At 31.4% G+C, this 26,693-nt stretch overlaps 2 protein-coding genes across 3 annotated transcripts; one reads left to right on the plus strand and one right to left on the minus strand.

Moving 5' to 3' along the window:
• The first annotated feature begins 497 nt into the window (after window positions 1-497).
• Window positions 498-10,544, plus strand: LOC11435382 (protein NUCLEOLAR COMPLEX ASSOCIATED 4). Of its 2 annotated transcripts, none has more exons than XM_024784592.2 (14): window positions 498-1,017; window positions 1,142-1,215; window positions 1,675-1,736; window positions 1,877-1,928; window positions 2,272-2,372; window positions 2,929-2,978; window positions 3,185-3,286; window positions 4,659-4,717; window positions 4,799-4,973; window positions 6,252-6,425; window positions 8,018-8,168; window positions 9,018-9,075; window positions 9,200-9,305; window positions 9,853-10,544. In XM_024784592.2, the coding sequence occupies exons 1-14, from the start codon at window positions 550-552 to the stop codon at window positions 10,054-10,056; spliced, it is 1,836 nt and encodes a 611-aa protein (XP_024640360.1). In that variant the 5' UTR covers window positions 498-549; the 3' UTR covers window positions 10,057-10,544. The 2 variants fall into 2 exon arrangements, with proteins under 2 accessions (XP_024640360.1, XP_003616331.1); XM_003616283.4 differs by having other exon boundaries at window positions 2,941-2,978.
• An 8,252-nt stretch (window positions 10,545-18,796) lies between these two features.
• LOC11432112 (transcription factor MYB1) lies at window positions 18,797-20,211 on the minus strand. Its single transcript, XM_003616285.3, has 3 exons — window positions 20,009-20,211; window positions 19,729-19,858; window positions 18,797-19,512 (listed from the first exon to the last, which is right to left on the minus strand). Exons 1-3 carry the CDS (start codon window positions 20,124-20,126, stop codon window positions 18,963-18,965), a joined length of 798 nt encoding a protein of 265 aa, XP_003616333.1. The 5' UTR covers window positions 20,127-20,211; the 3' UTR covers window positions 18,797-18,962.
• Window positions 20,212-26,693: the final 6,482 nt, after the last annotated feature.

The raw sequence follows: 26,693 nt of genomic DNA on the forward strand, positions 1-26,693 counted from the left end.
GTTAAAATAATTATTTTTAAATCTATAACCCAATACCAAAGTTCATTCACCTAGCCTGATACATCCTTAAGAATAGTTCTTAAATAAGATCAAAATCTCTCTTATCATTGAGTTTCGCCAAAACTTGAAGTATTCTAATAAGTGTAAAAAATGGTCACATCAATGAAAATTGCTCTTTAGACAATCATTGTTTGCTCTCAACCATTCTAATCTGACAAAAATATCCCAAACGACAATTAACTATCATTCAACAGCAAACGATAGCTAACTTTCATTCACCTATGTACAATAGTCAGGAACCGTTGGAACTCAACATGTATATTAATGATAGTTAACTATCGTTCGTTCAGTGAGCACGAGAGCAAATTATAAGTGTCTAAAGAACAATTTTCTACATCGATTTAGTAAAAAATAAAATGGGCTTGTGACAAAGACTGACCCAAGAAATAACCCAGGCCCAAAAAAGACCCAACCAAACTCTTCTCACAGAACCCTGTAAAACCCTACGCGCGTTTCTGCAACGAATTATCGAAGCTTAAGAAGAAAACCATGGAATCTCCAATGAAGAAAACGAAGAAGATGAAGAAGAAAACACCAAAACAACACAGCATAACTGAAATCAAAACCCTAGGTCAAGAACTTCTCTCCTCTGCCTCACACATCAACAACCTCCCTCTCCTTCTCACCTTCATCTCCCCTTCTTCTCCACCTCACCACATCCTCGAATCGATTCTCTCTCTTCACTCCTTCTTCCTCCCTCTCCTCCCTCAACTCCCTTCCTCCGCCGCCACCAGCAGCAGTTCCTCCGCTGACTCCGATCAATCCGAATTCATTTACCTCACGTGGCTCCGTTCGAAATTCGATGAGTTTCTCAAATTGCTTATCGATGTTCTCGTTGCGGATGAATCCGATGAAACGATTAAGGAAGTTGTGCTTGATACGTTGATGGAGTTTGTTAAGGTTGCTAATGGTGGAGCGTTTCATTCTTCATTGTATAACAGAATTCTTCGTAGTATTGTAAGTTATTATTATTTATTTTAATTGTAATGCTAATTTTGTTTATTTTTGTGATATAGTTTGATTAATGTTGATTGTTTTTGACTAATTTGTTGGTTATTGATTTTTATTTTTTTTGTTGCAGATTCACTCCACTAGTAATGCTGAATTTTTGATTGATTTACTAATATCGAAGTATTTCAAGTATATTGATGTTCGGTATGATTATTATTCTTCCTTTGATTTTTTATATGCCAGCTGTTTCGTTTCTTTCATATGTTTTACATGATTTTATTTTTACCTAGAATTTGTATTTTGCTTAGCGCCTTTTATAAGTTCTTAGGATGAATTTGTCATCGTCAATGTTGTTAAATAGTGGTTATAGCTTAGTAAGGCTGTAGCGTAACGGAATTTGAACAAAATTACTATTGTTCCGCTATCCGTGATATGCTATTTAGTACTGTACAAAGTGTTGTTAAATGGAGGTGCTATAGCACTGTTGCATAAGGGAATTTGAATGAACAGCTATTTTCTGCAATTTGTGTTTGACAACACTGGTGGTTTTATTTCCCTATTTTACTTTTGTTTTGTGCATGTGTGTGTTGAGTTAATGAATTATGAGTCATGTCATATGCGGGGTTTATCTTTTTTACTGAATTAGTTTGTTACTTGGTGCAGTTATTTTACATTCATAAGCCTAGAAAAGCTCACAAGAAATCTGGATGGCAAAGATGCTTCAGGTGATTTTCATCCTTAGCTTGCTTTTCTTAATCTTTCAAGTTTTGACATGCAAAATTGCAGACAAGAAATTTATGTGTTCTTTTCAATTCCAAATATTTGGTTATTCTCATTGGATAACACGTTTCCTTATCATTGTTAGATGATAAAACTGCAAGCGCAGATGGCACCGATGAAAGTCAATTAAGCTCAAGGTTAGTAAGACTGTAGCCACTGGTTAATTTTATTCTTGCTCATGTCCTTTATAAAGAGATCAAGATGACCATAGCTGGTCGACTATAAGTAGTATTAAAAGGTTATGTTCTTTGGTCTTAAATGATCTGTATCTCATATTTTTATAGACAAAAATTACGTGCCATGTCATACAATATAGTATAAGCAATATGTTTAGCTTTGCAGCTCAATGTATAATGTAAGAAAACATCACTACCTTTTCTGCTAGGCAGACCTGGTCCTAGTTTTGAAACTAGATGTATAATTTTTTAGAAAATGTATTTATTTAGTTCTATTGATAACTTGTAAATGTATCTTTTGCAGTACCGAGTTCATCATCCACAATATGTACTACACCATATCACATATTCCCCCTCTTGAAAAATCAGACGATACATCTCATTTAGAAATGTGGAGTTTAACAGGTGACTGCTTACTTGTCACTTTTAGACTCGAAATTTTTTACAAAATTATATTTCATAATCAATTGGCGATCTTGACTTGATCCTTATGAGCTCTATATTTTATGCATGTAATGCACTATTTAGTATTTTGCTCTACTTTTCTTTAGGAAATTGCGTAAAATACTTCTGTTTAGATCAAGTAAGAAGTATTTTTGGAACCAATAAATGCCAGCTTTATAGCTTTGATCGATCCATATAACTGATCCCACTTAAACAGGCTTTTGGTTATTCTTGTTGTTCTAGGGAAAAATTGAAGTGTGCATTTATATTTTGTAATTTGGTTATAGCTTTGATCGATCCATATAACTGATCCCACTTAAACAGGCTTTTGGTTATTCTTGTTGTTCTAAGGAAAAATTGAAGTGTACATTTATATTTTGTAATTTGGTCATAGCTGATCCCAATGAAAGAGGCTTTTGGTTATTGTTGTTGTTCTAAGGAAAAATCAAAGTGTACATTTATATTTTGTAATTTGGTTAATTTTCCATAGAAAATGATCATAAAATGCTTTCTGTAAATGTGGATGCAGATGATAAGCAGCTTAAGTCCAAGAAACGTAACAATAATGTAAGTATTATCCCATACTCGTTAATATTTTGCTTCCCATTTTTTTTCCCATTAATGAGGACCTCTTATCCTTTGATTTCATTGTAATTTTCTTCTGTTAAATTTATCTGTTCTTACATAAAAAAACTTTTCATTTCAGAACTGCTGTAATTATCTGTCTGCACCTTCACTTTTCTATATCCATTACATCATTGTTATGCATACAGGTATTGTCTGCAGCCAGAATTGCGAAGAAGATGAAGTTAAAATTTACTAAAGCTTGGATTGCGTATCTTAGGTTGCCACTTCCATTGGATTTGTTCAAAGAGGTATTTTGCAAGTGTATGTGTTTGAAATATGGTTGCCATTATATTCTGGAAATTGATGTTCATGTTTTAATTATGCTATAAGATATAATATGTTTATTAATATGTTTTAATTGATGTTCATGTTTTAATTATGCTATGGTAATGGTAATATTTTATAGATATGCTATTTCTGGGTAGTGTAAGTTATGAACTGTATATCTAAGTATTTGTTTGGTTTGGGAAATTGTTCTGTGTTCATTTCCTATTTTAATATATGCTACCTTGTTTTCATTTCATTTCATTTCCTAATCAAATCTTTGAAAATAAGAAATCAAGTCAAATCAATGTGGCAATTTTGTCATTAAAAGTGTAAACAGGAATGAATGTATGAAAAATTTCTCAAGCTATTTCCACTTGAATACAACTGTACATACATGTATATATGTGGTTGTGTGAACAAGAGTCTTGATATAACATTTTGGTAGTAGTCCTGAAATGTGGACATCTTTTTGCTATTAAAGCCCCTGTCATGGCAGGGTTCAAGGGTCAAAGTTAAATCCATTGTCTATAGTAGGAAGCCTTATCTTGCATTTGCTAGACTTTTGCTTTAATGGCTCAAACCTGTGACCTTCTGGTCACACAATAGCAATTCCAACCATTGCACCAAGGCCCCCGTTCGACTTTTTTGTTTTAAACATAAATTATCGATAAGCATGTCAATAGACTCATTAGAACACTAACCGAACATTTCTCCACTTGGCGGGTTTGGCTACATGGATCAATCGATGTCGTAAATCCCCATCATGTATTTTGTCTAAGGATATACCATTTATCTTTTCTTCTTTCTTAACAATACACAAACTTTTTTCTTCTCTAAAGCCTTAAACAAACCCTCTGTAGACTTCATTATACATTTTTTTTCTTATTCAATGAAAATTATTTGTACTTCTTTTTTTCTTTTCATGTATCTTTTAATCAATCTTTATAGTAGGTATGTTACTTTTATAGCTGATCTCCATTACATAACACCAAATTGATTTTCTGTGATGTGTGGCTTCTTGTCTTAATCTCTGCCTAATCACACTCCCCCAGATTCGTTGTATCCCTTAAGTTCATTTTTTTTTAATTACAAAGAAGGCTTAACGCCCATCCCTTAAGTTCAATTTTATATAATGTGAAAAGTTTTGTATCTACTAGAAATCAATGGACTAACAAAGAACCCTTTGACTAGATTCATTTTATGAATGTTTGATATAAAGTGAATTCTATTTGTTTTAGGGGTGATTGTAAATTAACATTCTTGTTTTTATGTTCTGTTTAATATGAATGGAACTACATTATCATACTTATAAGTTTCTTCCCCTTTTTGATTTTGCATTTTCTTTTTTACTAGGTTCTTGTAAACCTTCACCAAGCAGTGATTCCTCATCTGTCCAATCCCATCATGTTATGGTAAACACCTGTGCTACAGAAATTGACATTTTATTATGGTAACTAGATTTTGAATCTGATGTGTTGCTTTTTTGTGTGCAGTGATTTCTTGACAAGGTCGTATGATGTAGGTGGTGTAGTCAGCGTGATGGCTCTTAATAGTCTTTTTATCCTAATGACCCAGCATGGATTGGAATACCCAAAATTTTATGAAAAACTCTATGCACTATTAGTTCCATCTATCTTCATGGCAAAACATCGTGCAAGGTTTTTCCAGGTAAAGCTTATAAAATGACTTTGTTACATGTAAAACTAACCAAAGGGGAATATCAAGCAAAAATAATGCCATCAGCTCAGTTATACAAAGATATGTTGCTTAGTTATTAAGTTATTATATTTTAAATGTAACATTAATATGCCAGTTTGGATAAAACGATTTAAGCATGCTGGCGTGCCAAATTTGTAGATGATTAAGTTTCAACAAGGCAACAAGAATAGGACTATAGTATAATTTGCACTTCTAGAACTCTGACTCAACACAGCATCGATAATATGAAACGGAAGAAGTATAAAACTTTTTTTTCAACAATGATCAGGTCCAATTAGAACCCATCAAGAATAAATCTGCTGTGAGTGATGCTGCGTGTTTTACATCTGCACTCCGCAACGAGTCTAGTTTGATTAGAGAGAAATTTTGAACATTGATGCTGCAAAATTAATTTATCAGTTAAATGATTAATCTGTTTGAATGTCATGTTTTTTGTTTGGGTGGGGGTTAAAAGAAAAACTATTCTATTTGGCGCATAGATGTATATGGAATACGATTGAGGGATCCTCTATTGCAATACAGAAAGAGCTAAGACAGTAAGCTGGCAAAAATCAAGGACACAACAGTACACCCTCTAATCTATGCGCCAAATAGAATAGTTTTTCTTTTAACCCAAACAAAAAACATGACACATTCAACAGTACACCCTCTAATCTCTTTTTTGCACACTAATAAACCTAGAGTACTCCTTTATCCAGTGTTCCTGATGGCCCATGAAAATACAGTAAAATCAAGATTGTATAATTATGTGACATAGGCCTAAATATAACCAAATATCATGATAAGATAATCTTGTTCTATATTGGAATAAGATAATGCGATACAGGATAGCCAGCCGATATTATACCTCTCTTCGCTAAGTGGACAAGGAAAACCCAAAGAAATAGTCAATTAGGCTAACTGAGTAGTTTCTGTAATGGGAAAACTAAAGCATTGAATGTTATTGAGTGATGATGAAAAGATATTCAAATGATAGAGTACTAGAGTGAATGTTACGAAAAATATTCCCCATATTATACCTCTCTTTTCAAAGTGGCAAGGAAACCCCAAATAAATAGTGAATTAGGCTAATTGAGTGGTTTCTGTCATGGAAAACCAAAGCATTGAATGTTATCGAGTGATGATGAAAAGATATTCAAATGAAAGAGTACTGGAGTGAATGTCACGAAAAATATTCACATATGCAAGTCTTTCATTTTCTGACAATATGCAATTTGCTTTTTGCAGCTTCTTGATTCTTGCCTAAAGTCACCCCTTCTTCCAGCTTACCTGGCTGCCTCATTTGCAAAGAAATTGAGTAGGCTGTTGCTTTCAGTTCCACCTTCTGGTGCATTGGTTATTACATCTCTGGTTCACAATATTTTGCGTAGACATCCTTCGATCAACTGTTTGGTGCATCGGGTAAAGATAGTCTTGTGTCTATATTTTGTTTTTGCAATCACTTCATTAGTAAATTTTGTTTCCTGGATTACTATATCTTGGATGTGCTAATTGAGATCACATGAATATATACGGAGTCAAGAGAACGGAGGACTGATCTTGAAATCATAATCTGTTGTTCTTTGTAAACTTTTCCATTTAGAAAATGATCTATGCTGTGTTCAGGAAATACTTTTCTATTCATCTTATTCAGTATCATTGCAGTAGCAGTTAAAGTAATACTTATTTACTACACTCAATGGATAATATAAATATTAAATAGTTGCATACTTGCATGTTTCTAATATGGCTGTATAGTGAATTATTGCCATTTTGTATCTATGTTTGGTAAGAGTAGACAGTAGAGAATTAGAAATGACAACATTAACGAGAGTTGGGGTAGCACCTATAGTAGAAAAGATGGTAGAAACTAGACTTAGGTGGTTTGGGCATGTAGAGAGAAGACCTGTGGATTATGGCCCCGTTTGGTATGAGCTTATTTTGAGCTTATGAAAAATAACTTATGTAAATAAATTAGCTTTTATTTTAATTTATAAGCTCCCACTTGCGAAAATCGTATCTTCATATACTATTTTGTCATAAACTACCTTAAAAACTTGTAAATAATACATAAAAACTTATTTATTTGCATAAGCTGTTTTATATAAGCTCTAAAATAAGCTAATCCAAACGGGCCCTATGTGGTAAAGAGAGTAGATCAGATTAGGTCAAATCACTAGATGTAGGGGAAGACCTAGAAAAACTATAAGAGAAGTTATTAAGAAGGATCTAGAGATTAATGAGTTGGAGAAAGACATGGTTTTTGATAGAACACTTTGGCGTTGTTTGATTCGTGTAGCCAACCCCACTTATTGGGATAAGGCTTGGTTGTTGTTTGCTGTATCTATGTTTCTCAAATTAGTTTTCTATTGGTAGAGCCAGGAGATTGATTTGATTCCTGGTTCAAGGATGGTCTAAGGTGGCTCACCTGTTGGATTGCAGATTTGTGTAGGCCAGACAAAAATCTGCAATATAATTATGGCATAGGAGGAAACATGGCGGATGTAATAGGCTCTGTGGCCTGTAGCAGCTGTAAATCTGGCGCAGAATCAGCACTGCCATAATCCATGGTGCCATGCCACCACGGCTGCAATTTGTCAACATTTACTATGATCAGAGAAATGCAGGGATTGGAAGAAAGATTTGTTAACTTAAATGGCCTACAAAATACTACTGTCCGATCTCTTGTATGGAAAGACATTAAACACATGAAGTTACAACTTCTTTTTTACTCTAGTGGTCATACTGTCCGATGTCACTTTTGGGTTCTGTTTGGGAACTTTTTAATTAGCAAACATCTGCTTCATTCTACATTTAGATACAATTTACAGAACTGCAATTGAAAACCAAATACAGGCGTTAGTTAGTTCCTTATTATCCCTAATCAAGTTGCATGTTTGCGATTGCGTTAAATTTCAAAAATTGTTGCCCTGGCAAATTTGTACGATGTATGTTGCTCTGATAACTGCCTTCTTTCTGTTTAATTGGAGAGCTAATTTCTGATATTTTAACAGGAAGAAGTTAATGAAGACAGTGAACATAGAACAGACGAAGAGACCAATTCTAACTTGGATAATGCTCATAATGTTGCAAAGCCCTGCCAGAAATCAGGCCTTGACCATTTTAACATTGAGGAATCTGATCCTATGAAGTCAGGCGCCATGAGTAAGCATCTCTTTTGTTGTCTATTGCCCAATATAACCTGAAGTCTGTTATTTTTCCTAAACCAGACCTGGAGAAAATTGGGAAACTGTATAATTGTGATTTTTTATCTCATTAATTTGTGTACTATACATACATATTGCATGAGGTAAGAGGAGCTAATTTTTACCATTTAGTTTTACATGTATTGTTAATGTTATATGGTCAAGGTCAGCTCTTTTTATGCTCTTGATATGCTCCCTTACATGAAAAATTAGATGAACAAATAAATTTTAAAATATATATTTTAAAATGCTTGAGTATCACATAAATTAGTTGCATTCATTTTTATTGTCAGGAAGGTTAAAAATATATAGGTTAACAGCTTCTTGTCACAAAATATATAGGTTAACTTTATCACATGACTATATTAATGAGTTAACCTTCCTATTCGTTTTTAAAATATATAGGTTAACTTTATCACATAAATTTTGCAAATTTTCCTCTTATTCCCAAAATTTTTGTTTGTTTCTTTCTTTTCAAATGACCCAAACACATGAGCCAAATAAGATGCAATGTCGATCTAACTTGCTCTGAGAATCCTCCTAAATAACCAAATTGTATACGGTGATCCAAGATGTATCCCGGGTTCACCGTGTCAAAACCTAACCAAGTGAATGCCTGCTCGGTTGGAACTTAATGATCATTATAAATTTAACATGCATGTATTTAATAGTGTAAATAAAATATGTATGCACCGCATGTCCTGTTCTATATTGCGTCTTATAGCTTACAATATTGGATCACATAGTATATCTCGAGTCAACTATTTTTGTTCCATATTTGTTTTGCTGATGAAGATTTCTTGATCAGGAAGCTCTCTTTGGGAAATTGATACTGCTCTTCACCACTACTGTCCTCCTGTCTCACGGTAAGTGATTTGATCTTTGGCGCATTGCTCCTTGTTTTCCTTTTCTTCATTGTTTTATTTAATCTTTGATTGTGGATCTTGACATAATACCTTAAACATTATATGCTTTTACTTGTGCTTTTAGGTTTGCTTTGTCTCTTGGGACTGATTTGACAGTCAGAGCAAAAACAAGTGAAGTTAATATTGGTGATTTTAGTGCTGGTTCTTATGCAACAATACTTGGAGCGGAGGTGAATTACCTTTATTTTTTTCGTCCTTTACAGTAATGTGCCTTATATTCCACCAAATTTGCATAATAAGAGAAAGGTTTAAAAAGTTCTTTTTCTTTGTTACAAGAAATATGTTTCTAATTTTTATAAAACTGGCAATGTTTTTCTTTTTTTCTTTCTAGTCCACACATTTGACATAAATAATGTGTTTTTAGCCGTTCACCGTGCCTTATTAATAACTAAAAACACAATTTTTGTACTCCATCCATCCCAAAATGTAAGCAAAAATGGGTCAACATAAGTTAGTGTATCTGGTACAAATTTTAAACCAAATACATTAACTTTTTTTGACCAATTTTTGCTTACATTTTGGGACGGATGGAGTATTTTGTATACTGTCAAATAACTTTTCTCCTTTCCTTCAAAAAAAAAGAAAATTTCTCCTTGTGGGACAAAAATCAAATTTCATGAATTGTATAGAGATGAAAAAAATATATTTAATCTTAAAAAGATAAGAGATGTTCATACTCATCCTTGCATCTTCTGGTGACGACATGCACCATTGCAGATTACACGGAGGGTGAAGCAGGTTCCTCTAGCATTCTACAAAACAACTCCATCCTCTCTCTTTTCAGAGAATGATTTTGCTGGTTGGACTTTCAAATGTGAAGAAAATTCTGAAACGATCATCGACAATAACGAGAATGGGGCTAAAGATTTATTGGACCAGGAACACAGTCCCGCTAAAAGACAACGAATTGAGTGTCAGTGAATCTGATTCATGTTTTGATCACCTGTGAAATTAATGTTTGTTCGGTAAAGATATGGTATTTGTATTTTATATTTTTCTTTTGGGAAAGAAAAAAGGCATGCCCCCGTTGAAAATTTTGATGTTCTTCAATTAAGCTGCAGATACTTGAGGTATATGGTAAATTTGGAAGTGTTTTTAGAGAAAAGAAGTAATACGTCTAGCGAAGGGTAGTTTATGTTGGAAGTTATACCTAAATCCATACTCCTGTTATAGTGATGACTATTGGAGCATAAGCATAACATATTATTTATTTATAGTTTATCTATGGGGGCGATAAGTGTTTACCCAAACTACCAGTTTTGTAGTCTTTACTCCTTATTAATTCTCCATGAGAAATTTTGAGTTTGTTGTCTTAGATTTTTTTATTTATATTGATTAAGAAGAAAAAAGACAATGAGAGAATATTTTGGATTGAAAGTAAGTACAAATATTTAGTGTCCTGTTTAGTATATTTACTTGTATTATACTAACAAGTCCCAACACTCAGGATGGTGAAAATCGTCGTGGATGTTTGTTGTACATAAACCACACGAGAACTCTTCTAACACTCCAAGACTTGGTTAAATAATATCAAGCGATCATGTGAACTATCAAAACTAGGGTTCTACCTCTAACATTTGTGATAACGTAAATCTGAATGTGTTTAGCTCTATGAAATATTGAAAGAGACAGTCGTTATGCATTGTATTTAATTATTACAAATGAGTACACCATGTAGGTAACCCCTTAAATCAAAACTGGTGAAGTAATTTTTCTAGTTCTATGTTCTCACAAATTGCTAATGTAATGACTTATTACACTTTTGAGTTTGACACTCATAATTCTTTCTTTTCTAGGTGATAAAATCGGCTCCAATGAATGTACAATACTTAAAAGATGATCTTTTAGAAGGAAAATCTATTCTATCAACATTTGAATATCGTACAACTCGTGCGCTCCTTTTCTTTATTTTAGAGAAGACATCATTTTAGAGCTATATCAATATACTTGCACACACAAATTTCTATTGTCCTTCAAACAGTGAGTTCAAATCAAATTTTAATTGTATATTGATTTAGGTTTTTATTTGAAAATGAATTTATTTTACTTGATCTGATTTCTATGATTGTAATTCTTGTTTTGTAGGGATAAAATTAAAACTCCATGCCTCTTTATGATTGAATGATCTTAATCCTTAAAAAAAAAAATGATTGAATGATCTTTATGTTGATCTTTTATTTTCTTTAACTAAGTGATTAGGGCACATAAATGGAGGTACGAGGGTACGTAAGTTGGCGAGCTATTCAGCCAATCTTAGATCAGGCTAATCCCCCTCTCTCTCACACACACAAAAAACCTATAACTTGGTTTCTATTAAGTTCTTCATTCTTGTGATAGCCTAACTTTTTTGTTTGTTTGTTGGCATAAGGCATTAGATAATTTGAAAATATTAAAGGAGATACATTCTAGAGTTTTAGAACATGATCCATTTAGTTTCCTAAAATTTTCTCCATAAAGGCTAACCGGACATTTTAAACCTGCACTTTTATAAGAATGTCTTTTGATAGAGTTTTGGATAGAAAATAGTTGTGCTTGTACTTCGAGAGGAGTCAGTGGTGGACAAAGTTAAACTCTTAGCTTGGAAGTGGTTTCAGGCTCTGTTGTCAGTAGCGGCCTAACGCGGCGCGATCGCTGCTGAAAACAGCCTAGCGCGTCAGAACGCGACCGCATCGCGCGTTAGGCAAAAGCGGCTGAAAACCGGGTTTCGCGGCCGCTTTTTGTTAGAGCGGGAGTGGGTCTAACGCGGCGCGTTTCCGGGTTGAAGCGAAATTACATAATTACCCCTCACTAAGTGACATTAGAAGGGTTAATTTTGTAATTTTCAAAGCCCTATTTCTTCACTTCATTCCATCGTACAGAGAACAGCCGCTTCTTCTCCTCTTCTCCCAATTCAATCGTACAACACAAAGTTTTTCTCCTCTTCTCCCAATTCAATCGTACAACACTATTAGGTTTTCACTTCATCTCTTCACTTCATTCCATCATCTCTTCACTTCATCTCTCAGCTGCTCAGATCTTTCACCTCATCCATCATTCCATATCTCAGCTGCTCATGATTATTGAATTCGAAGTTTTATTTCATGTTTAGTACTTTTGTTACTTTAAGCTTTAGAGGCTTAAAGTGTTTGCTACCTTGAATTTTATTAGTATTTCTTGCAAGTATGTCCTTATGTTTTGCCTAAGACATGTTTTATTTCAAATTATGAATTGAGTAATATTTAAGTTGTTTTAGTATTTCTTTTTCAACATTATAGTATTTTAGTATTAAATATATTAGTGTCCGCGTCATATAATAGTGTCCGCGTCGCGCCCGCATACCGCGCCGCGTCAATTTTTGGGGTGGCCGCGTCGCGCCGCGTTTCTGCTTTGACAACAGAGGTTTCAGGCTAAGTGCCCTGCTAGTTCCTCTCTATGAGTGGGAGGTGCAACCCGTCCCGTGTTTGAGTCGGTAGGGGTTTGTGGTGGTTGGATTTCCTGGGGTTGCCTCTGGGGTTGGTTGGGGTAGTATCCCCCCTTCCTTCTCGGTGTGGCTTTTGGGTTTTTCTTGTTGTTCTTTGTGCTTGCAGGTGTTTGCTGGGCTTGTGCTGCCGTTGCTTCTCGGCTTTTGTGCTCTCCTTTTTGTTTCTTTAGGTGTTTTTGGCTCCTTTTGGGGCTTTTCGTGGGTGTTTCTCAGGCCTCGCATGTGGGGTCTTGAGGTGCTCCTCTTGGTGGCGCTTTGGTGGAGTAGCGCTTGTTGACTCTCCATGTGTATATAGTTCTATCTTTTGTATTCGAATCTTCTTTATATATATATATATATATATATATATATATATATATATATATATATTTTGCCTTTAAAAAAAAAAAGTTGTGCTTGTACTCCATCTACAAGCAACCGTATAGAAAAGTGCATATATGCTCAATATTTGTACAACATATGTAATTTTTTTTTTTTTTTTTTTATAATTAAGTCTGGTTTAGTAAATTTTAATAAAACTTAGAAAACTTGAGGAATACATATAGTAAAAACTTGATGTCAAACAAGAAGTGTCCTTTCTATTTTTAGAATCTTGATCCTTATAGCTGATTTTTCTATCAACAAAAACACTTTTCTTCACTTCTATATGCTCAATACTTTTTTTTAATAAATATATATGCTCAATACGTGTACCATTATTGTCTAAGCAACTTATTACGACTTATCAAATTAAGTTTTATGATACGTGTTTACGCACAATATTTTTATTAGACTTTTTTTTGGGTGAGATTCTTATTAAATTTTTATTATATGAATCCAGGAATTTCTCTCCAGAGTGACAACTGACATATGATTGAAATCATATAGAGTGATAGTGTTGTGTTGTTTCAATTTAATCATGTTGTCACAAGACAAATACTTTTGAATGAAGCAAAAATCTCAATAAGTCTAACGAACATCAACGAAAAAATGATCTTCAATTTAATTTCTTGCAATGCAACATGGTCCCAGTGTTTCTTCTGAAACAGTCCTTTTCACTAGAAATAGTCGACAAATTTCTCACCCATATAAAATCAAATGTCTTGAAAGTAATTGCAAGCATTGTCAACATCCCACATGTAGCATAACTTGATTATTTTATTTTCAATTTATTTTAAAACGCAACAAGTTACTTTGTACTTGTTTATAAAACTACAAATAGAATTAAAAGGTTCTCCCCAACGAGTATCTCTAATTAGTTTTAAAGTACATTGATCTTACGATTTAGTTAGCGTATGTTCGGCATTTTAAAATAAACATGAGGGTAATTTTGTCAAAGTAATTAATACTGTAATAACTCATCTCCCTCGAAAAAAACTTCAATTTGTGGGGAGCAAAAAATCGAGGAATTTGACTCACATTCCCTCCCCTCCCCTCATAAACCAAACATAAAATATACTCTCTCTCCTCCTCTTCCCTCCAAAAAACCCAAACCAACAAACCTTTAGAGTGGAGAGTGCTTCTATTATTTATTTTTTGATAAATGGAACAATGTTTTGCTACAACCTACAACATTATTGTGAGCAAGCTCTCTACCCATTTTCTAAGAAGAGTTGTAGAAAGCACACTCAATCATTTGCTAGAAAGCTAGATTAAAACTAATATACATTATCCATGGCTAATGCAGTTATGATTATGATACATGAAATCAAAGTAAAAAAACAACTAATTGCAACGACGAACACACCTTATAGTGTGGGCAGGCAAGTGCTCCCACTTAGTTCTGATATTTTTTTCTTGGTTCAAGTTAATGGATAAGAAGTTGGAGGTTCTTAGTTTAAATATGGACGAATAAGAAAAAATTAATCTAACAACTAATTACTAACATTTAACATTCAAAAACAAAAGTGTGAGGATATGCCACAATAGTTAATGCATCAAAACCGCAAAACTATATTTAAATATATTTTTTGTTATTTATTTTGAATTTTAAATGAATTTTTTTAAGTTAATGTAGTCTTCAAATGCATTTTTGTCCATAAAATTACAAACAAATGTTAAGTTATATATCTTTTCTATGTCGGACTTGAGCTTCTTTTAACAACAAATAACACACTTTGAAGATTGTTTATAATTTGGGTAAATTTCACTAACCGTCCTCAAAGGTCTTCTAAAATAAATAGATAACTCATTTAAAAAATTTAAAGCCAAATAGCTATAAGGACGTAATCCTTTTGGTCTAAATGAATAGATTAATCCCTAAAAAAAAAATCTATTTGGTCTATTTCCCAGGGTTTTTCCGTACTTTTTAATTCCTCTATCTCTACGTGGACAATTCATATTTTTTTTTTTAATAACTGTCGTACCAAAGACGAAAATCAACACCTTGTATATATGCTTCAATTTTGAAATTTGAGGAAAAATTGTTCCTTCTTCATTTGAAGGATTAACCTAAAATAGTAAAATTCAATGTATCTCTGTACACCAGATGAGGTAAAAGAACGTGGGAAACGTTTGCTTGTAACAACAAAATAATGTTGCCTTCATCTCATTAAAACATTTGTCTTTTTTAAGCTAAAATAATTTATCAAATTATCAATCATTTAGGCAGTAATAAAGTCGATTGTTTGTACATATGATGTTAATGTTATGTGGGACATGTAATGTAATGTTAGACTCTAGACAGTAATGGATGGACGTGAGTGTGCCTGCATGGCTGCATGCTTTTGGTTGGAGGGTCCGGGTCGATTTTCGATCACTGTTGAACAAAGTGCAAGGACAGTTGGATAAATGTCACTCACTCATCACATGATTGACGTGTAAGAAATAGAAATTACGAACACGTGAACCAATATAAGGAAAGGAGTTAATATTATTTGGGTCGTGTTAACAAATATCTAAAGTACATTGTTTAACGAATATTTAAAATAAAACTTTGTCTTCAAAATATAAATCAAAGTTATAATTACATGATTTTGTGTGTAAAAATTATTTTATTTGAATCCTTAAACAATGTCCTTATGATATTTGGTAACATTTTTTTTATTATTATTTTAAGGATCTTGCTAACCAATATGTAAAGATATTGATTAAGGATTCCTTTAACAATTGTTCCTTAGTAATGCGTAAAAATCGTGTGGTCAAATTTCTAAAATTGCAAAAAAAAAAAAACTATTTTCAATATTAAATTTACTTTTTTTTCTTCTTCTTAAAGGGACATTAACTAGCATAATTCTCATATATAAATGAACACATTTTTTTTTTTTTTTTTTACAATATGAACACTTTTTTTTTTTTTTATCATTTATTCAACATTTTTTTTTATCAAATAGTCTATTAATGTTTAACATTTGTTCAACACTCTTTATCACTCTCTTTATATCACATCATTATATATCAATCACATGACTCTTTTTTATTCACTCCCTCTCTTTATATATGCACACACTCATGTTAGTATATATGAAATAACTTTGAGAAAATCATCATATATTAATAGATTCATAATTACTTTTCTGGTTACATTTTCTTTTTTCTTTGGTTATAGATTAAAAAGAAACAATTAGTGAACAACCAATTTGGTCAATATATTTGTAAGTTATTCTTAAATTAATCTATAACTTTATTAATATTTTAAAATAATCACTGTTTTTATCAAAAGTTTTTTCAATTAGATCACTAAATCTATGTTTTTGTCACCAGACGAGCTACACACTTATTAATTGAGAAACTTTTAACAAAAATAGAGACTATTTTAAAATATATCAAAAGTATTTTAATTAAATCTCTGTCTCTATGTTTTTGTCACATGATGAAATACTTAATTGAATTTTTTTTGACAAAGACAATAATTATTTTGAAATAATAATAAAATTAAAGATCAACTTAAAAATTACTTACAAAGACATGTATCAGCACAGCGGTTTACTCAAGAAACAATCCACCATGTTGACATTATTTTTTTTTGTTTTGTTTGTATATGATGTCATGTGGGTTGGGGTCAGTGCAGAGGTAGAATGCGTTACATAGACAACAAAAATATGGCAATGCTCATTTCAAGAACATTAATTACACGTATGGTCTTTTTAAAATAGAGCACTGTGCATGACGTAGTATAAAAAGTGATCAACCGTCTAAAAAAAATCTTTATCATTATCATATAAATAAACAAATGTTTTTGTTTTAAATCAATTGAATAATTAATATATCTAATTAATAATATAAGTCAGATACGTACTTCCTCCGTCTTTAAATATAAGTAAAATTGAATTTTTAGATTCATTTATTTAATGATGTTTGTGGTTCATAGTAAGTAATATAGACCACATACAACAATGAATTTAAAAAGTCAATTTTGCTTATATTAAAAAACTACTAAACAAACTTGAGTTTCCATCAATTACTAGGAAATAGGTTATGAAATTCGTAAATAGCAATAATTATGTTAAGAAATCAATAATTTTTAACATTTTGAAAAATGTATTTAATTGTTAAAAAATTGACAAACTAGTTCTTAACCGTTAAAAACCAACAAATTAGTTTTTAACGTTAAAGAAGTTAGTCTCTTAACTGTTAAAAATTTAATCTCTTCAAAAATCAACAAATTAGTCTCTTATGCCTTAAAAATTTAGTCTCTTAAAAAGTTGACAAATTAGTTTTTAACCGTTAAAAATTAACTAAATAACAGTCCACAAACAAGGAAAATACATAATTTAGTCTCTAAACCATCATAAAAATCAACAAATTAGTTCTTAACCGTTAAAAAATGTAGTAGTAGTTGTTTTTGCACATTTGAAAACAAATTATTCCCCAAACAACAATTTATCACGATTCATCAACAACAAATTTTAAATGTTTAAGAACTAATTTGTTAATTTTGATGACATCAACAAAAATGCGTTCAATACAAAATTTCTACTCATTTGTTAAAAAATTGACAAACTAGTTCTTAACCTTTCAAAATCTACAAATTAGTTTTTAACCGTTAAAAAAGTTAGCCTCTTAACCGTTAAAAATTTAGTCTCTTAAAAAATTGACAAATTAGTCTCTTAATCGTTAAAAATTTAGTCTCTTATAAATAGTTGACAAATTAGTTCTTAACCGTTAAAAATCAACTAAATAGTGCACGAATAAGGAAAATACACAATTTAGTCTCTAAACCATCATAAAAATCAACAAATTAGTTCTTAAGCGTTAAAAAAGGCAAATTCTATGGTACACCCACTATATTTGAGTGTACCGGTACACTCACTCTTTAAATTCATAGTTAAATGAGTTATTTTTTGAAAAAAAATATTATTTTTTTTATCATTTATAATTATAATAACTAAATCTTATTCATCAAAAGTGTCAACGAAATAATTTTTTATTTTTTTAGATTTTTATCACTCATAATTGAGAACATTCATTATTTTTTACGGTAATATGTAAAAAAAGTTACTATGATTCTTATAAATAATTAAATGATGTTTTTTCTTATAAAATGTTGTTCTATAAAATATAAATATTGACAAATAATTATTTACTACATAAAAAATGATCATTCATTTATAAAATTAAGAAGCAGGAGTACCGATACACCTCATTTTGTGAGTGTACCATAGAAGTTCCCGTTAAAAAATGTATTAGTTGTTTTTGTTGCATCTTTGAAAACAAATGATTCCCCAAACAATAATTTATCACAATTCATCAACAACAAATTTTAAACGTTTAAGAACTAATTTGTTGATTTTGATGACGGTCTATGACAAAATTTCTTGAGACATTTGTTAAGAAACTATATAAGAAAACATAATATAAATAGTCTATTCAATACCTTGAAGTTTTTAAAATTGATATTTTCCACATGAAAATTTTCTTTTATTTCTTTTTTTTTTCCCTTAGCAATCGTGCACTTGTTAGCAAGATCCAAAAAATAAATACGTGAGATAACTTCTTTTAAGTTACATGAAATAAATTGTAAGATCCATTTTGAGATGTTATGGAATTCATCATTAAAATAAAAATTAAATGAGTTGCTTTAAACTAACGGAACTTTATAAAATGAAGGATTTTGCTAACGAATATCCTAAGAACACCATTTTAAAATTTTAAGTTATGAAATTATTCATTTAAAAAATCAAACTTTTTAATTTTCAATGAATCAAATACATTTTTATAAAAGTGTTCTTAAAACAATCGATAGCATTTCCATAAAATGAATTATACTAAGCACACAGTCTCTAACTAAAACAATAATCTTAATAGATTGATATTTAAATAGATCCAACTAAATTTACATGAAACTTATTTAATTTAGTGGGATCCATTTAAATTCACTTAAACAATCTTAACATTTTACTCCATTAAAGGCATTCTAAAATTTATTTGCAGGCTTATAGGTGAAAAACTAATTAAAGACCCCAGAGGAATTATTGATATCACAAAGGTTGAAATCCCAAAAGGAATCACTGGCAGTGGAGCCATTAGTAAAAAATTCCTCCACATTCGAAAACTCCAAAGTGAAATTCTCCTCTTGTAATAAAGAGCAAGAGCCATTTTTCTCATTATTTCTTTCTTCATCCACATTTAACAAACTCTCCCACCACATAGTAGAAAGTGGGACATTACCAACACATGGTTGTGCATCACCTATATTTGGGAGTGTTGTCTTATCACACTCTCTTGGAACATTGCCATCTTCACTTGAAATCACTAGTTTTGTTGCACTACCATCACTCACAAAATTACGTTTCTTCTTCAACCATAGTGAATGAGTTGAAAAAGTTCGAGGTCGAGGCTTGATAACTTCATGAGATTTGATCATGCTTTCTTTAGATTTCTCTTTTTCTTCATTTTCTTCTTTTCTTGGAATCACTTTCTTGCGCAAATTTGTGTGCCAATAATTCTTCACATCATTAGCTGTTCTACCCGGAAGCCTCGCAGCAATCAATGACCATCTATACATATATATTATAAATAGTTAAGAAATTCAAGCATCTAGCATTTATGCCATACCGTGTTGATATTTGCAAGCATATGTGAAAATACTACTATTTGCTTGCATAATTAATTAATTCTAGATTACATATACACTAGATCTAAATTAACAAAGATATCCCCTCCCCTAATATGCACAAATAACAATTTAATTATAACTTGCACTGATAACATACCTGTTCCCCAAGAGTTTGTGTAGCCTTAGAATCATATCAATTTCATCATGGGAGAAACTTTCTCTATTGATTGCAGGGTTTAAATAATTCACCCACCTCAATCTACAACTTTTCCGGCATCTATTCAAACCTGCGCATATAGTTTAATAAATTTTGACATAAGTTAATTAGTTTTAACTATAGAATAAAAAAGTAGATAGTTCTATAGAATAAATAAGCTAGGTGGATATAGAGTTGTATAATGTTCGTATTAACAAATCAATTAAATAAATACAAGTACCTGCTCTTTTAGGAACTAAATGCCATTTCCCTTCACCATATTTTTGAATACAGTCCTTGAGTAGATTGTCCTCCTCATATGTCCATGCACCTTTTCTCAAACCTCTGGTCTTTTCCATATGCACTTGCTATTTAGACACTTTCCTTATTTGTCCACAGAAAAATAAAGGCATAATCTCTTGCCCTCATAATATATATTATGTATACATGTGCTTTAAAAGGAAGTGTGCGTGAGAGAGAGACAAAGAAATTGTCTTATTATTACTTAGAGACAAAGAAATTGTCTTATTATACTTACTTTACCCAAAAAAGAAAGAAACAAAAAGAGGGTAATTTCCTCACAAAATAAAGAGGAAATTTGAAAATTTTGACTTGTGTTAGTAAAAAAGGCTGAGATATTGTGTTTCTGCAAGAAAAATTTGATTGTGGTGGTTTTTAAGGAAAATAAAATTGTGGAAATTTGAAATGGAGTTGTTTTTTTTATTTTTTTTAAACTTATCCAGGGTTTTTGTTAAATAACACCAAGAAATAAATTGCAACTTGAGAGAAATAAAAAATGTTTTTTTAGTGTTTAATATTGTTTCTACCGTTGTAAATTGTTTCTTCTATTGTTGTGGATTTTTCATATTTTAATGAGATTTATCTGATTATTTAAAGGAGAATGCTAATGAGTGCCTCCCTTGTTTGACTGCTATCTATAATAGAAAAACCAAAGCATTGAATGCAATCGAGTGATGATGAAAAGATATTCAAATGACAGAGTATTAGAGTAAAAAAGTTACGAAAAATATTCACATATGCAAGTCCTTCATTTTCTGGCAATATGCAATTTGCTTTTTGCAGCTTCTTGATTTTTGCCTAAAGTCACCCCTTCTCCCAGCTTACCTTGCTGCCTCATTTGCAAAGAAATTGAGTAGGCTGTTGCTCTCAGTTCCACCTTCTGGTGCATTGGTTATTACATCTCCGGTTCACAATATTTTGCGTAGACATCCTTCGATCAAACTGTTTGGTGCACCGGGTAAATTAAGATATTCTATTTTCTATATTTTGTTTTTGCAATTACTTCAATAGTAAAATTTGTTTCCTGGATTACTTTATCATTGGAAATGTTAATGGAGATCACATGAAAATATATGGAGTTGAGATAACGGAGGAGTACTGATCTTGAAATCATAATCTGTTGGTCACTATAAACTTTTCCATTTAGAAAATGATATATGTTGTGTTGAGGAAATACTTTTCAATTCATCTTATATTTAGAATTATTGCAGTTTAAAGTAATACTTATTTATTACACTCAATAGATAGTATAAATATTAAATAGTTGCATACTTGCGTGTTTGTGTATTTTGAATTGTTTCCATTTTGTATCTATGTTTCTCAAATTAGTTTTCTATTGATAGAGCCAGGAGATTGATTGGATCCTGGTTCAAGGATGGTCGTCTAATGTGGTTTTACTTTGAAACTCAGAGCTGGTCTGATAGTATATATGATAAGGTTTTCCAATGTTGGATTGCAGATTTGTGTAGGCCAAAAAAAATCTACTATATATTTATGAGAGGAAGAAACATGGCATAGCAGATATAATAGGCTTTGTGGCCTATGCCAGCTGGCAGCCTGGCACATAATCAATGTTGTGAAGAAAATTCTCCCCGATAGTAATTTTGATGGACTAATTTAGCTTCTTAAAAAAACTTCATCCTCTCTCTTTTAGAATGATTTTGCTGATGGACGTTTAAATGTGAAGAAAATTCTGGAACAATCATCGATAATAACAAGAATGAGTGTCTAATTCATGTATGACCACCTCTTAAATTATAATGCTTGTCTGTTCGGTAAAAATATGTTACTCGTATTTTATATTTTTCTCTTGGGAACCAAAAAATGCTTGCTCCCGATGAAAATTTTGTAAAGCTTTGTTTACGAGTTTGGAGGGAAAGGGAGGGGAGTGGTTTGAAAAAAAAAAAAAAAGGAAGGAAGAAATAGATGACATTGAGAGGGGAATTACTTTGGGGGGGGGGGGGGGGGGGGGGGGGGAGTTTAGAGGGTTTATATGAATTCTTCAAATTTAATCTACGTAAATATAATATTCTAAAAATTTAAAATATATTAATTATAAGCATTAATTTTTCATTTTCTAAAAAATTACTCTATAAAAAAATGTGAAAGATTTTACCATTTTCTTCTATATTTCCGACCCTCCAAAGTGTCTTCCCTTCCCATCCCCTCCCCTCCAAACTCCCAAAAAAAGCCTAAGGATTTTTTGCGGCTTTCAGTTTTTTTCGATTGGTTTGCCGTTTAATTTTCGATCGGTTAGAATTTGAACACCCCTACAGTGAACAGTTCTGAAGCATAATAAGCATAACATTTTATATTTATTCATAGTCTATCTATAGGGGCGATAAGTGTTTACTTAAACTACCAATTTTGCGTCCTCGTGAGCTTAACTTCATTGGTAGGGACAATACATAATATTAGCGAGATTCAAGATTCAAACCCGTTGAACAGAAAAAACTACCAGTTTTGCATTGTTTACTGTTTGTCCGGCCATGGGAAATTGTGAGGTGTTGTCTTAGATTTTTCTTATTTTATATTGTTAAGTAAGAAGAAAAAGGACAGACCAATGCATTTTTTGGATTGAAAATAATACCAGTATTAACTTTGTCCGGTTCAGTATATTTACTTGTAGGCTCAGGCTAGTGTGGGAGACCAAATCAGGTCTCTCACGATAGGAAGGGAGAAAATACCTGCAATTGCAGGTCACCATTAGTTTTAATAGTTTTATATTATTTTTGCTATTTATACTTTTGACCCACCTAAGTTAATTATAAATATTCCACTCGAGTTTTTTTATTTATGAAATTGGCATGTCCCTTTTTTTTTTTTGTTATTATTATTTAAAAAACAAAATAAGTTACTACCATTAATTATTATTTTCTTTCTTCTTTATTCTCTCCTTGTTCTGATTTCCCTGCATCTCTTTCGAGCACCATCATCACAACAATAGTGCTCATGGCACTGGTAAAAACTATTTTTTCTGATATTCATCCTTGTTACTACATGACCAACATCACCATCCCACAAGTTACTACCACCACCATCATCGGTATCATCAATATTCATTAAACAACAACAACCACCGCAACAAGTCAATTTTTTTTATTTAAATAACCATTTATAAATTAAAAGAGCTTTATTTCCCATGACTGAGGTTGGGTATTTTGTTGGAAAACAAAAATATTTCAGTTTTGAGTGTTTAAAGATGCAGAAAATTGCTTGAAATCACAAGGAATTGTTATTTGATTCATGATTCTAGGTTAAAATTGAGATTTCTAAAATGGCATAAAGTTATAGCTTTTTTATTCCGGGTCGCGAGGATTTTCGACTGGGTCGTTTTGACCCTTCTTGAGGTTGAAGATGCAGTAGTAAAAACAAATAAAAAAAATAACTCATACAACGCAGGCAATGGGTATCGAACCGACGACAATTTTTTTCATCAACAGAAACTAATCAAACCAACTGTACCATTAATTCCGTAAAAGGTTAAGCAATAAAAGATTCATATGATTAATTCAATATATTAATTAAGCAATAAAGGAGTCCTATGATTAATGCAATATATTACATCAAATGCTCGCAGCTATACACCATCCGGTAACTATTATAAGCAATAATTCATATTTTAGGTTCATTTAATAATTGTTGTATGTGGTATTTAATAAAGACCATATACATTATTTATTAAATTAAATGAATTTAAAATGTAAATTTTTGCTTATAATAGTGACCTAAGGGTGTGTGTGTGATATTAAAAATTTATACAAAAGATTTCGACCAAGTTGACTACTTTTCTGAAGGAATAGTTTGTCGGATTAACTTATATGAAATATTTAGATTGCCGAAATTTTAATTCTTACTTCGTTCTTAATTTATTTAGATCATATCAAACTAACCGTTAGTTAATTAAGTCCGTCTTGATCGTCGGAGGAATGTCATTTTTAACTAGGTTTCTAAAGTGAAAGTTTGTCAGATTGACTTGTGCCAAAAGAAAAAAAATTTACAAAGTGCTTAAAATTAGATTATTTTTACAAGATATGAAATAAATGTGAATTTCCAAGCGCTTAAAATTTAAAATTCATATAAAATTCATCCCTTTTAAAAAAAAATTAAACTATTGCAGGAGATAATTTTATAATGTATTAAATAAGAGTTCAAAAAATAATTTTAAATTTTGAATGATACACATGAGTTTGCTAAATATGCAGGGATAAAAAATGCAGGGTCTCAATTTACATTAAGTTTACGGATTAAATATGAATTGATTTGAAATCAATTGGTATCAATAAAAATGCTTGGCACAGTTGGTGTAAATTGGATACTTTGATGATTAAGGTTGCCTGTTCGATACTTTTGTTGCATCATTGTCTTTTTATTAATTTTTTTACCTGCATCTTCAACCTCTAGACGGGTCGAAACGACCCGGTTTATGATCCGGAAGAGAAAACCATAACTTTAAGCCATTTTAACACCAAAAACTCAATTTTAACCTAGACTCACGAACCAAATACCATTTCTTTGTGATTTCAAGCAATTTTCTGCATCTTTAAACACTAAAAATTGAAATAATTTTGATTAGTTTCAACAAAACCCAACTTCAGTTATGGATAAAAACCCTCTTGATTTAAAAATGGTTCTGGAAATAAAAAATTGATTTATTGCCGTTGTTGTTGTTATGAATACTAGATATCAGAAAAATATTTTTTAAGTTGTTGTTGTTCTTCAATGAATACTAGATATCAGCAAAATATTTTTTAATGGTGCCATGAACACTGGTGTTGGGTGTAAAGAACTCATGATGCTGGACATGTTGGTAGTAAGGATGGTAATGGGAAGGAAACCAGAAAAAGGAGAGAGGATAAAGAAGAAAGAAAAGAGTGGTCAAGAAATTGTGTGTGAAAAGATTACCATGACCATTGATCATGTCTCACGTTATATTTTGTTAAGTCTAATTTTTTTTTTTAAGTTGTTAAATAAATTTATCTGTAAAATAAAGGTTATAAATAATAATAAAAAAAGAGTTATATCACGTTTACTTTAAATATTTAAGACCGGAGGTATTTATAAATATTATATCCATTAGGGCAAGTTGTGTAATTCTCAAATTTTAGTTATGGGTAAAATCACATGCAAAATAGTACAATTTGCAATTCACCTACTAGGTACTGTAGCAACAGGTCCCTGGTAAGCAATCTGGACCGCATGTTAGTTTTGAGGCACATCCAACGGTTTAAACACGGTCACTCATGGTGAGAGACCTGATTTGGTCTCCCACGCTAGAAGCCGCCTTACTTGTAGGTGGTGTTTAATATGGGGTAGTAGAGTTTTTTTCCCACCATGTAAAAGTTGATTATGTCCATTAGATTAAATGAAGAATATAGTATTATCATGGACTCTTAACACAAGATATTTTCACACTCTTCTCTCTTCTCTATCCCCACTCTCCACCGTAAACAACATCAAACCAACCTCTTTCTCAAATCAAAAATATTTTTTTTCCCTTTCCTTTCTTTTTTCCAAAATCATTTACTAAAAGAAATAAAAGTTAACAATCTTATATTCCGCTCACTAACAGTTAAGCTTTTTTGACTTAAGATCCATTTCCATAATTATTCTCATTTCTTCAAATTTATTTTCAATTTTCCTTTTTATGTTTTCTTAATTTACTTGATGATCTCTGTCTTTGAATTGGTGATTTAATTTGATTTCATTCATTGCTTTGTGCTTATGCTATGAAATGTGGATGATGATGATGGTGGGTACCTGCAAATTAGAAGACAACAATACACCAATAAATAACACATTTACACATAAGGATTAATTCAACAATGATACATCTTAAAGAATAACCCATTTTACAACAAAAAAAAAAGAATGATCTTTACTGGAAAAAAAGGAGGATTGTGATGTTGCTCGTGGTGGGTGGCATGGAGGAGAGACAAAGTGAGAAAATATATTATGTGGGCAGACTATAATATGATTGGTGTTCCTTTTTATCTAATAGTTTTAAGGGTTAAATATGTTTTTGATCCCTATAAATATACCAACTTTTCGTTTTAGTCCCTCTAAAATTTTCCTTCAACTTTTAGTCTCTATAAAATTTTCAATCACTACTTTAAGTCCCTATTTTTAAGTAAATTTTTATATTTTTTAATGAAATTGACCAGAAATTTATGGAATATTGTAAAAAACACTCACAAAAAAAATTAGAATTCTTTAACAAAACATGAATTAAATGAGTTTTTTACCGTCAAAAATATAAAAATTCATATTTAATTCATGTTTTGGTAAAAAATTCTAAATTTTTTTGGGAGCGATCCTTATAATATTATAAATGTTTCTGAAAAATATTTTTTAAAAATATGAATTCTACATATGATTTTACTTTAAATGATGGACCAAAAATAAAGATTGAAAATTTATAGGGACTAAAAGTTGAAGGAAAATTTTAGAGGGACTAAAACGAAAAGTTGGTATATTTATAGGGACCAAAAACATATTTAACCTTAGTTTTAAAGAAACTTTCCCATGATGGGAAAAAACTCTACTATCCCATGTTAAACGCCACCTTACTTGTATTATACTCAACAAACAATATTTTGTTTAAATCATTTCGAAAACTCTTTCAA

This window comes from Medicago truncatula, chromosome 5 (assembly GCF_003473485.1).
Source record: "Medicago truncatula cultivar Jemalong A17 chromosome 5, MtrunA17r5.0-ANR, whole genome shotgun sequence".
NCBI classification, from domain to species: domain Eukaryota; kingdom Viridiplantae; phylum Streptophyta; class Magnoliopsida; order Fabales; family Fabaceae; genus Medicago; species Medicago truncatula.

Coding starts and splice junctions, on each gene's coding strand:
- LOC11435382 (XM_024784592.2), top strand. CDS start 550: ATGGAATCTCCAATGAAGAAAACGAAGAAGATGAAGAAGAAAACACCA. Junction 3,287..4,658: donor CATTGGATTTGTTCAAAGAG/GTATTTTGCAAG, acceptor CTTTTTTACTAG/GTTCTTGTAAACCTTCACCA. Junction 9,076..9,199: donor TACTGTCCTCCTGTCTCACG/GTAAGTGATTTG, acceptor TTGTGCTTTTAG/GTTTGCTTTGTCTCTTGGGA.
- LOC11432112 (XM_003616285.3), bottom strand. CDS start 20,126: ATGGAAAAGACCAGAGGTTTGAGAAAAGGTGCATGGACATATGAGGAG. Junction 19,859..20,008: donor TTTAGTTCCTAAAAGAGCAG/GTACTTGTATTT, acceptor CTATATGCGCAG/GTTTGAATAGATGCCGGAAA. Junction 19,513..19,728: donor CACAAACTCTTGGGGAACAG/GTATGTTATCAG, acceptor ATATATGTATAG/ATGGTCATTGATTGCTGCGA.